The 12,501-nt window shown below is 49.3% G+C and overlaps 1 protein-coding gene across 1 annotated transcript; it reads right to left on the minus strand.

The window, feature by feature from the left end:
- Nucleotides 1-8,680: 8,680 nt before the first annotated feature.
- On the minus strand, nt 8,681-12,501 carry SMIM12 (small integral membrane protein 12). The gene is made up of 2 exons (XM_012642240.1): nt 12,388-12,501; nt 8,681-9,641 (listed from the first exon to the last, which is right to left on the minus strand). Exon 2 carries the CDS (start codon nt 9,634-9,636, stop codon nt 9,358-9,360), a length of 279 nt encoding a protein of 92 aa, XP_012497694.1. The 5' UTR covers nt 9,637-9,641; nt 12,388-12,501; the 3' UTR covers nt 8,681-9,357.

Raw genomic sequence — 12,501 nt, forward strand, 5'->3', positions numbered from 1 at the left:
GTAGAGATAAGGGAGGAGGGTAGTTCAGTCCTTATCAGGGGGGATAGGAATGCTGGCTGCAGCTGTTTGTTAGGTTTACAACCTCTGGGGACTCTCCAGACCCCTGGAGCTATTGATTCACAAACCCCAGTTTTCCATTAACTGCATTCTGTCCCATACGTACTTTCTGAGTTCCCACCTGGAACAAACCTAACAGTTCCTGGGCCCTGGGGGAACAAGAGGCCACATGAGACCTAGGGCCACTAACCCCCGAGGGAGACACTGAGAGCTGGCGGAGGGAAGTGCACCCCCAGAGGCCCCTGAGATGATCCCCAGCCCTCCTAGTGGGGCTGCATGAAAGAATGATGGGGAGGTGGGCTCCACTTGCGATCTGTGGCTGATTCTGACTCCTATCAAGCTTCCGAGCCACCTCCCCACCCTGCCCTCAGCTTTTATCAGAGAACACATGCGCTCAGGGGGAAAACTCTTTACTAGAATATCAGCCCAGAACAACCAAATCAGGCAGGTAAATCTGGAAAAAATAATAGAAGTGGGGTTTGGATTCTTGGTGTTGTTTCTACCACTCCCTGCCCGGTAGGGCACATGGAGAGCTGCAGAGCTCAGCTGAAACAAAGGCAGCGGTGTTACCCCTGCAGTTGGTGCGCCCCCATCGGGAGGGCCTGGGGTCGCAGCCTAGAGGCGGAAAGGAGTCAAGGCTCTGATAAGGCAGGGGAAGGACAGGACTGGGCCTGGGGCCTGCTGACTGTTCTTCACCCCAGAGACCGCAGGGATAATCAGCTCACAGAGCCTTCCGGCCTCAGGCATTTAGTTCCCACCCTAGTTCTCACCCAGCAGGAGAGAAGGAGGAGGAGCCAGCACCAGCCAACCCCCAGGGTCAACCAGAGGGCCAGGGACCAGCGGGCCCTGCCCTCAGTAGGCTACGCACCTCTCCTCTGCAGAGGTTTCCCAGAGGCAGCCGCTTCCATGCCGCTGCTGCCATCTCCCCTCCTGGCATGGGCTGAATCGTGTCCCCGCAAAATTCATATGGTGAAGTCCCAAACCCCAGTTCTTCATAATGTGACTGTATTTGGAGATAGGCTTTTAAAGACATGATTAAGTTAAAATGAGGCCATTCCATTGGGGTGGGTCCCAATCTAATCCGACCGGTGCCTTTATAAGAGGAAATGCGGGCACAGAGACACCAGGGGTGCACAGGCACAGAGGGATGACCATGCGAAGAGGCAGCAAGAGCGCGGCCGCCTGCAGCCAGTGAGAGCAGCCTCTGGAGAGCCCTGCCAGCACCTCGATCTTGGACTTCCGGCCTCCAGAACTGTGAGAAATAAATTTCTGTTGTCTAAGCCACTCCGTCTGTAGCGTTTTGCTACGGCAGCGCTAGCAAACTAAGACAGCTCCCCTGACTTGTGGGAGGACTGTGAGCAAGGGTCTGGGGGCCTTTCTCCTCTCACACTCGCAGCTGAGACTCACAGTGGGACACTGCTCCAAGAGCCACAATAACCCCGGCAGGGTCCCTCCAGCTCAGCCCCAACCCTCAGCTTCTCCAGTGTCCTCTAGAAATCTCTATCTGCCTGCAGTGAACCAACCAAGGCAGGGCTGTGTGGGTGCTGGGGACCCAGCTGGGGCAGGCCCTGGGGAGTGGGGAGGCGGTGAAACAGGGCCAGAGAAGCAGCGAAGGGCAGAACCAACAGGCTTCAGGGCTGAGGGTCAGGATCCCGTCACCATTCCCAAGCCCTCCGCCACAGCATTACTGTAGGCCTCTGTTTCTCTGCTACATTTAAACACCCCTTCTTAGAGCCTAGAGAGAAATCAGTGTCTTGAAGTGCAGCTAAATGTATGGAATGGGAAAAATACTGCTAATCACAATAACCAACTAACTCTTCCTAAGTGCTAACTATATGTGAGTTGATGTTCCAGATGCTTTAGTATGTTTCCTTTCAAGCCTCATGATAACTCTGTAAGTAATACATGAGCCCCATTTGCCATAAGATTGAGACACTGAGACGTTAAGCAGCCTGCCTGAGGACACACAGCTGCAAGTGGCAGTGCTGGGTCTTGAACGCAAACAGTCTAACTCGAGAGCCGAGTTTCTTGGGGGTGGGGGTGGGGGCTGAGATCTAAGCCCGTTAAGGTCCCAGCATATGTCAGTGAGGCACGAGTCAGCCAAGGACAGGGCTTTAGGGACAACAGCAGCTGAATAATCCATCTTGTCATCAATCGACCAAATTATCATAAACACACAGGACTCCCATCTGTGGGAAAGATTGTGACCTCCTGCCCTCCCGCACGTGGGGAAACAGCTTGGAGAGGATCAAAGGGGCAGAGCCACCCCAAGAGTTTATCTTTGGTCCCTGCGCTGGGAAAATGCAACTGGGAAGGGGGCAGGAAAGGCGGGCTGCAGCCTTCATCAGAGTCAAGTCAGGAGAGCCGCCAGCCAGAGGGGCTGTAGCCGTGCCCGGTGGCTGCAGGCACGCAGGGTGGTTCCCCTCATCAGCAAGTCAACCCATCTGCAGGCCAGAAGCTGACCTTGGATTGGCGCGATGACAAGATGCAAGCTGGGAAGGGGAGGGGGGCGTGGGTAGCCACGGGGCCAGCTCTGCCAAGAATCCCCTGTTACCGTGGGGGAGCCATTCCCACCCCAGGCTGCATAAGGAAATCAGGGCTCTTCACTCTTCTGTTTGATCTTGAGGCCGAGGGACAAGTGAAAAGAGGGTTTCACATAAGTACTAGGAGTTTTACGTCAGCTTCTTGATGAAGTGGGAAACCAGAGCCTGCCCTGACTCTATTTTCAAGGCTTGCGGGCCTCACCGGCCAGCCTGCCCCACTCTCTCAGGCCCTCAGCCCGAGGGGAGGGATAAGGGGAAAATGGAGAAAACCTGGAGACAATCCGGAAGCTGCGGTCCCCCCACGGGCTCCCCAGGGAGCCATTCCCACTCCTTCACGGGATTTCTTTCTCCCAAGGGGTTGGCCCGGGGTCTGCTGAGACGATGATGGAGAGCTCCACCTGGGAAGTGCCTCAAGTGGTTCCCTGGGTCTGACCCAGGGCCTTGCTGGATTCCTTGGAGTTTCCCCATCCACCCTGCTGAGCTGCTGCAGAGCTTTGATCACCACTACACGAAGGGTTTCCTGAATGCTTTCCTGAGGACATTGTTCCCCACTACAGAGTCACCAGGGTCAAATTCATCACGGGCTGCGCTGCTGGTCCAGGTCCTACCCAGTGGGGAAATGCAGCCCTCTGCCCAAGCCCCACTTCTCCTGGGAAAATGAAGCTGGCAGTTTCTTCTGGTTTAGCTTGGGAAAGGCAAAGCTGTAGAAAAGCCCTGCTGCCACAGCGCTAAGCTGCCGGGCACCTCAAAGCACACACCTGGTAGCCCTGCTCCCTGTCCTCCCAGGAGGCTTGTCTCCACGCCCAGCCCCAGTACCTGCTCCATCCCAGAATCACACCCAGGGCCTCCTAATTCATTCAACATCTATTACAATGACCATGTGCGAGGCACTCTGCAAGGGGCAGAAAGCTAAGTAAGAATTGGTCTCTGCCCTCAAGGAGGTCACAGTCTGGGGGGAACACAGACACGCACCAATCCCACTACAGAAGTATGAACTCAGGGCTAGAGAGGAAGAGCGGGAATGACAACCTCTGCTTAGGGAAGCAGATACGGAGCCCCAGACTCAGTCTTATAGCGTAACCAGGAGTTCACCACAGCCAGCGTGGGAAGAGCCGGGAAAGCACGGTGCGAAAGACACATGGAGACAACAAGGGTTGAAGGGCATAACATATTCACAAAGTGGCAAAAACTAGGTTCTGTCGTGGGGAGTGATGGGCGATGTAGGCTGGGGCAAGATGGTGAAAGGTCCCGAGTCTTCCTGCAAGTGAGGCACCACGAAGGTCTTTATGGAGTAACCTCATCAAGTATGTGTGTTAGAAAGAAAATGCTGGCAGAAATGGAGAATTTTCAGAAAGAGACCAAAAGTTTAGGCAAGAGCTGAAGAGGAGGACCTAAAGCAGGGGAGGGAGATGGAGAACAGAGGATGGATTCCAGAGGCAGAAATGGGTCACCACAGGTTAGTGACAGAATCCATAGCGGGGATGTGATTTGATGGGGAAGAGTCAAAAACGACTTGAGCAATGGGATGGAGGAAGGAGATGGACTCTGTGCCGGCCAACATATTTTAAAAATACTACCTCAATCTTTACAACTCTGTAAGGGGGGCAGAATTAGCCCCATTTCACAAATGATGCTTAGAAAAGTAACACTGTTTTGGATGATCATCTGCAGTTGAGGGGGGAATTCAGACTAGAGATATATGTCGGGGAGTCATCAAAGTAGACACTGGTGGTGGCTGAAGCCACGAATGAGGCTAACACTGCCCAGCAAGAAAACAGAGGCAAGAATGAGCTGGAAGAACACTCACATTTAGGAGAACAGGAGGCAGCAGTGGAGGTGGATAGGAAACTGGTGGTGATGTCGAGGGAGAATCTCATGAAGAGAGTGTCGAATACTGCAGAGCTAGAATCTGACTAGGACCAAGATGAAGAAACGAGATTTGCCATTGCAAAGGTGAGCCAAAACGGCTTTCCCATGGCAGTGGTGGAGGCAGAGGGCAGGCAGCAGAGGGCTGTGAAGAGTGCAGGGATGGGGCTGGGGGGCTTGAGGAGCTTGGTTTAAAAAGAGATCACCTTGAAATGTCACAGACTATGCTGTACCCAGAACTCATAAAGAGAGGGCCGGCAGTGTGGTTATGCCAATTGCTCCAGCTGCACTTGGCAGCTCAGGCTCCAAACCAAGTAGAAACGGACAATGGAGCCAGCATTTGGCAGTGGGAGAACAGGGACGGTGAGACAGGCACAAGGACACAAAGGACTCTGGAGCCTTCTAGAAAAGCTGCCCTTGCTGGGACACTAGTAAAAGTTTTTTAAACTCTTAACCATTTGGAGGGTCCATTTGGCATTTTTTAACAAAAAACAAAGCCAGGGTTTACCTTTGTATTATGTAAAAAGGATGTGTAAACAGATAATTAATGCTAACAAATTTAATTCAAAAAGAATAAACTGTCTTTAAGCACATCAGAGGCACCTCTGGAACAGGATGAAAACTGATAGACCAATTTACTAATTACTCTTCAGACCGATTCCCCAAAGGTTTCTATTTAGCAAATACTTTAAAAGACACTGAGTACAAAAAGGAATAAAAGCCTATTCGTTTATATTTCTTTATTCAGTCTGGCTGCCATCCCAATTAGATAAAAGGGAGGTTTTACTGGCCGTAACATCTAGCACTTGCTAGCACTTGCTCGTTTTCAAAGCACTCTAAACTGGTTTCTCACTCTTCACACTATCAGCAGGGAACACATTAGCAACCCCATTCTGTGGGGAAACCAAGGCCAAGGGAGGTGATGCAGCATACCCCAGCTTACCCCGCGTTCTTGCCTCCAAGTCCAAGGTTGTTTCCTGTACCTGTTCTCCTGATCCGTAACCTCCTGGGCATTCTGGAACACCTTACTCCCCACTTCTCATCTCTGACTTTGCGGACTCCACTGATTGAACTACTACTTAGTAACACAGGTCTGAATCCCCTGCCCACACTGGTTCTTACGCAAGGCAGTCCTTTCTGTAAAATATTCCAAAGAGGCCCTCAACCACCAGGCTGGTGAGGGTCCCTGTCGTCCCTCAGCCAAGGTTCCTCTCTCCTCCAGATCCCCATCTCACCAGGATCACAGGGACACTTGCCACTACTGCAGGAAACATAGGCTCTTCCTGCAATAAAATTAAAGCAGCTAACATTTATTGAGCACCTACTGGTTGCCATGAACGATGTGCTAAGAACTATATATACATTACCTTATCCTCACAACTCTACAAAAATGGACTCATTTTGCAGATGAAGATATTGAGGTTGAGAAAGGCTAAGTTCTTCCACAAGGTCATCCAGTTAGCTGCTGAGGTGGTCTGTCAGACTCTAGAACCCATTTTATTTTTACTCTGCTACACTGCCCAGGCTCACCACTCTGCAAATACTTAGACACACAACAAAGTGGAAAAGGAAAAGTGAGGCAAGACAGGGGCCATTTCATTTTCACTGCCTGGCTCCTAACCCAGACTCTGCGAGGCTAATTCCACCGTGTTTCACTCGGCTGACAGTCCCACCGGCCCAGCGCCCTGGGAAGCTGACAAGAGTCAAAGGGCTCCCTGGCAGGCTTGTCCTGGCAGCTGCCCAGCTGACTTGTGCTAACACAGCAACAGGCACAGGAAAGGGTCTGGAGAGAATGGAAAAGCACCAGACACTGAGCCGGTGCAGGGAGAGAAGCGATTCCTGCCGTGCTCGGACAGGATAACCCTGCTCTAAAGCTACCACCATCATAGGGCTGGGAAGAGATGGGGGAAGGGAGTAGGAGGGCCAAGCAAAAAGCCCCATGCATATCCACTTACTAATGTATTTCAGTGAACTGTGACTGTTAGGCCAATCAAAGAGGGTCACATGCCTCCAAGGTGAATCAGCAAGCATGAAAGAAAACCAATAACGCGCCCTGGTTCATCCCAGCACCCCGACCTGTCTTTGCCCACATCCACATAAACCCTGCTCCCTGACGTCACCTGAGCAGAGGCAAGACAGCATGCACTGTCTTATAGCTACCGCAGCAGCAGATCTCAGCCAGGCCGTGGGAAAGCAAGATCTCGCTGAGAATATTAATAGACTTGCTGGAGGCAGAAATTCAGTGAGGATGTGCCCTAAGAAATGAAATGATTTAAAAGGGGCATAATCAAAGTGAGACTAGAAGAAGGGAGCAACTTGGATTTCCAAAAATAAGGCTTCCTCAACCAGGCACAGAGAGGAGGCACACAAGTGGAGACAGGGTTATTCTAAAACATCTGAAAATCCCAAACTGACTGTGGGAAAAGTTGTTTGGAATTGTTTCTGTAGGCTTTCCATCCTCAAGTGTTTTTCTTATACATGCAGGATGCCTGAAAGTGTTTTCAGGGAAACCAATTCTGAGATCTAATATTTGCCACAAGTTGTTAGATCACTAAAAAATGCATACCTCTCCGATGTCATTAGCAGAGGGGCAGTTTGAGAGGTTGCAAACTGGCAGCCGCTGGGTCAAATTACCCCCACAGGTATGTTAGCATTTCTAGCATATGCTTAAAAATTTTTTTTAATTATCAACATTTAAAAATCAGAAGTATGCACAAACAGACCTGTAATTTCTAGCATCTTTTAGAAAAATTGGGAAACCTCGTACCACTGGGTAAGCAGCACAAATTGGAAGATGCTGAATCACCATTGCCCCCTTTCGGCAGGCCTGTGCTTTCTAGTTCCCAACTGGGCCAACCTGGTGGCTCATTTAAGTCACCAGACTGAACCCTGCAGGCATCAGGGTTTGCTACTCCTGCAAAGTAGTAGCCCAGGGAAGAGAACCCAGGCTTGGTAATGCCCAGGACTGCCACGGGGCGGCGGCAATGGTCTCTCAATGAGGCATGCCAATCAGCCAGGGCCTGTAACCAGAAGCTGAGCTTAGTAGATCCCTTCAGAACCAGAAATCTCTTCCCTATTTGGGTAGGCAACAATCTTTCCCCACACTCCCTATCAGCTTCATTTCCTGGGAAGCAACAGCGGCTCATTTCAGCATTCCCACTAGGCCTGAAGACACTGAGGACAAGCCATTGACTCGACCTGCTCTCTGCTCTCTGGCCACCACCTTCCAGGTCCTCCCAGCACCTCCCACTCCTCAGCTGGCATCTCTACCTGTTCAGGAATTCTGCCTTCACCCACCAGTTTACACCATCAGGCCTCAGGGGAGAGATCCTGATAAGCGGGGCCAATGCCCTCCCCTTTTTAAAGGCAGTTTTATTCATCAAATGCTCATGACTTCCCTTCGCTCTCTTAGGCTAAACATCAGTCAGCTTCACCAGGCAACAGATTCTTATGCATCTTCCTGCCCTCTGCTCTCACTCCCCTTACAGCCTCACCAGCAACACGTGCAGTGGCAACACTCAGTATAAACTCCTAGAGCCCTTTAGGAAAGACATTTGGTATTATGCATGGAGACCCTCAAAACTGCTCATCCCATTTCATCCAAAATGCAGGAAAAGCTTTATATAACGTTCACTGCAGTATTTAAACTAGTGAACAACCAGAAACAATTCAAAGCTCTAGCAATAGAGAAATTGTTAAAAATAAATGTATGCTATATTCCCACTTGATGGGCAATTATGTAGCTACTAGTAACAATTATGATGAGCATGTGATAAAGTGGAAAATGATTATATGTAAAAACATAATTAAATGTACAGTAATGATAACCATCTTTAAAACCTATGTAGAGAATTAGTGAAAGACAATAAAATGTTAACAGTTGGTTGTATTAAAGAGCTGGAAGCATATGTGACCTTTTTTTAATCCCTACCAAATTTTCTTTAATGTGCATATATTACTTTTATAGGGAAAAGCATGTGTTTATGTGTGGTCTATTCCAGTTTACTAATAGACCTGAAGGTGCTACAGCCTCTTGTTATCATACTCTTGGGAACCTCTGCCTCCAAGATTCAGTGCAACCAAGCTAGTAAAACAGTTTCCAGCCCGCTCCCAGAGTCCTTAAACACCAATGTTATCCTGCCCCGAAATGCCTGCACTTGCCTAAGTCCTAAGGAGACCCCAAATACCATCTGGAAAACAGGATTCAATCAATATGGTTCTCAAACACAACTTTAATCAAGTTCTGCATTATACAGTGATGGGAGGTGGAAGATGGTGATTGTTTTCAAGCAAATTCACCAGGCACATGTTTCTCCCTGCCCCAAAGTGAGCAGCCTGGGCTTCCCAGAACAGAGAAATGCTTTCCTTCCCCAGGGAATCCCATTCCTGAGCTGACAAGACAGAATTTCAGGAAGAACGAGCACAAAGGATAGGGCGAACTCGTGAAGGGAGCCGTGTAGATTTCTGAATTCTTCCCAGTGCAAAATGAAACTGGACATGTATATATCCCTCTGAAAAGCAACACCCAATCCCGGCCATTCCCACTTGAGGCCACAATGCCTCTCCATGGAGACTGGCAGCCAATGTTCATTTCATAACACTCCTCTTGGAAGTACACCCATAAGTTGGGATGCCTGAGCAGCTGTGGCCACCACGCAACAGATGCAGCCTTCTGGCCAGAACCCTCAAGAGCCTTCCTCTTCACTGGCCCCTCAGCTGCTGCTGTGTCTGCCTGACCATCAAGGAGTAGCCAGTATGTGTGTAGCTGTATGGTGGGGGATGGGCCAGAATAAGCAACAAAGCAAATCGGATGTGGGTTCTGCAGCTGAGTCGACAGGGTGCCAGGACCAGTCATGGCCCACAGTAGGACCATAGGGCCCTGTGTCCTCCATTAATTCTTCTCCGGTCGGTTTCTGTTCAGGACAGCTTTAGGGGCAAATTCCAGCTTGTCCTTAAGGCTCACCACCTGGGTGTGGTCCTTGCCTAGCAGCTCATCCAGCTTCCGATCCTCCCGGCGCTCTGAGATGCTCTTTTCCTCCTCCACAGGCTGGGGATCCTTTCCCCTGATAAACCATTCCAGGTGGTAGCCCACAGCCCCAACCACAAAGGCCACAGGGAATGTGACATAGGGAGCATAGGTACGCACCACGGTCCAAAACACTGGCCACATGACATCTGCAGAAGAGCACAAGGCAGTATTAGGGAGAACCCGGCATCCCCTCCCCCAGCAGATATGGACAACCCACCAGGGCTCTGCACTTACCAGGCAGCATGGCACAACTTCCTAAACATCCACCCTATGCAGAGCAATGCAAGAGCATACCTTGATTTATGCAAGAGGTGGGTCCCTGAAACCATCTAGGAAATTTTGAAAGATTCACTTGTTAAACAAGGGGTAAAGGATCTCTATGTACTATCCTCTTTGACAGTTGTGCACCCATGTATAGCAGTATTCCTCACAAGGGGACCTCTGAGCCTTACCGGATAGACTTCTATGAAATTTCTCCATAAGCACAGCCAAGCACCCTTTCCCCAACACATACAACCCCACTGTGAATCTCCTGGCTCCACAATAATCTCCTTCTCCTCTTGTAAAGTATAAGAAGCATATTTAAATAGCCAAATCCATAATCCATTACCTAACCATTCTGGTTTTTAGACAGATAAATAGGTAATGGTTTTATCCTATTCTGAACTTGGCTTTTCTAACAATGAGTCAAACCTATACTCGACAAATCTGCTGACCAAACCACTTCCAAAATATACTATTGTCAACCGAACCAATATCCCTACATTTGCATAATAAGCTCCTGAAAATATCACAAACCATTATATATACTCTAGATACCCTAGAACTTGAAAATTCTCCGTAAAAACCACTATACAAGCCATGGCAGGAAAAAAAAGGAGAACTGCTCCAGGGCCTTCTGAAATGAAGTAGGACAATACCAAAACAATGTAAAAACACACAAACTGGGTTACTGTAATGGTCATTTAGTCCCAAATGATTACTACCATTAACAATTATCAAAGATCATTCACAATTATCACAATGATAGCTACCATTTATTGAGCACTTATTGAGTGCTAGGCCTTGGACTAAGCACTTTATATACACTATCTCCTCTAATCCTCATGAGACACATGGCATTATCAGAGGGTTAATTATTAATAACTTGCCCAAAAGTCTCAACTACAAGATCTTTCTGTTTATGCTCCTACAGGTATTTCTCCAACACTGCTATCTCTGGTCTAAAGTAAACAATTGAAACCTCACCAAGGATAAGACGACTCTCTCCCTCTCTTTGGTTCCAATTCCCTTTGGAAGAATCCTGTGTTCTGTGGACCTAAGACTATAATGGACCATCCTGAGAAAAATAAAACTGCAGCAGCTCCTGGTCCTTTGTCTCAACACAAGGCACTATGCTGGACAATTTACATGCCAGCCATCATCTGACCCTCACAACACCTCCATGATGTAGGAATTATTAGCCTAGATTTTTGTCTAAGACCACAAAGGCTCAAAGACATTATGTTAACTTGCTCAAGCTCACTAGAAGTGACAGAGCCACTGAATTTGAACCCAAGCCTCTCCAACTTCAAAACCTGTGCTCTTTCGAGTGGAAATACATCACAGATAGATGTATGGTTTCTGTCCACTTCCTGGACTTAGGAAGCGCTTCCTACAGTTTTTTCCCATAAATTTGGCATTTCATTACCTAGTTTTCCTTTTAGCAAACTCTGAGATTATACTCAGGAATTTGTGAAATTATAAGATGTACTAGTCATTAAAAGAGGCACCCCTGAAGAATCTCAAACCTAATATTTCTTCATTTTATTTCCCACCTTTTAATCAAGTTCTCTTTTTATAAGTAAATGCTTTTCCTAAACAGCAACTCTCCATTCGGATTTCCAATTTGTCTTAAAACATATCAAGCACGAGTCCACAACTAATATTCTCTCTCTCACACAGCGCCAGGTCTCTCTGCCATCCTGCTCATACTCTGATCTTTTCCAAATAAGTCAATTCATTCATTGGTCCAATACTTATAACCACTTGCTCTGTGTCAGGCACTGTGCTGGTTTACCCCACTTGTCTGCATTTCTCAAAACACTTTAAGCTCCAAGAGGGCAAAGACCATGTTTGTCTGGCCCCATGGTACCCTATCCATCCCCCCACCCCTCCCACCCTGGCTGGCACAAAGTGCTCAAAAAAAGTTTGTTGAAGGAATGGAAACAGTTTAAGCAACTCACTAGTGTAAAACCACAACAGTCATCCATCCACTCTTCCTCAGAAGGTGGCAGGTACACAGCAGATGCCTTTGCTGATTACAGAAAGCTAGATACTCCATCAAGTCATCCCCAGGGTTATCATAATGAAAAGGGTAAAAGTGTATCGCAAAGACTGTGACGCAATTTCCAGCCCGGCATGGAGGGAGTCTGCCAAAGCATCCGTTAAAGGTCAACTGGGTTGCCGGGAAACCTGCCCTTGTACCGGGGCCCCAGGCCCAAAGAGACCGGAAGCCGTAGTCCCAAATTCAGCAACTGTTGACAAGGACAGAGGAGGCCTAGGAAGGTGGAAAAATTAAGCCTGACAGTCACTCGAGCCCAGTCAGGGGATGGGAGCGCAAGTGACGACAGGGTCCAAACAGCTACCATTCTCCTCTTCTGGGCTCCCCTCCCCTCCCCTTATCCCACCGCACTCATGGCCTCGTCAATGTCCGTCCTCACTGAGGTGCCCGAGACCGAGAAGCTCCGGATGCTCGCCGTCGGAGCACCGGGAAGAGAAGGAGCCCTGGGGCCTGGCCTAGCAATCACCCTCCCCTGACTCAGAGGTTATGGCCTGGGGCCATCGCCATAGAACTAGAGGCCTGGCAGCCGCTCTGGGAAAAGGAACTGCCCGCCGGGACCACGTGCTCACCTGCGGCTAAGCCCGCACTCCTCGGCCCGGCCCCCAGCTCTCCGCCCGCTTGCCGGGAGCACGGAGGACTCCGCTCCCAGCGGCCCGCGGGGCCTCGCCTGTGACCCCGCCCAC

Source organism: Propithecus coquereli, unplaced genomic scaffold, assembly GCF_000956105.1.
Source record: "Propithecus coquereli isolate 6110/MARCELLA unplaced genomic scaffold, Pcoq_1.0 Scaffold178, whole genome shotgun sequence".
Classification (NCBI taxonomy): Eukaryota; Metazoa; Chordata; class Mammalia; order Primates; family Indriidae; genus Propithecus; species Propithecus coquereli.

Bases quoted from the DNA above. Each gene is read 5' to 3' on its own strand.
- SMIM12 (XM_012642240.1), bottom strand. From the start codon at position 9,636: ATGTGGCCAGTGTTTTGGACCGTGGTGCGTACCTATGCTCCCTATGTC.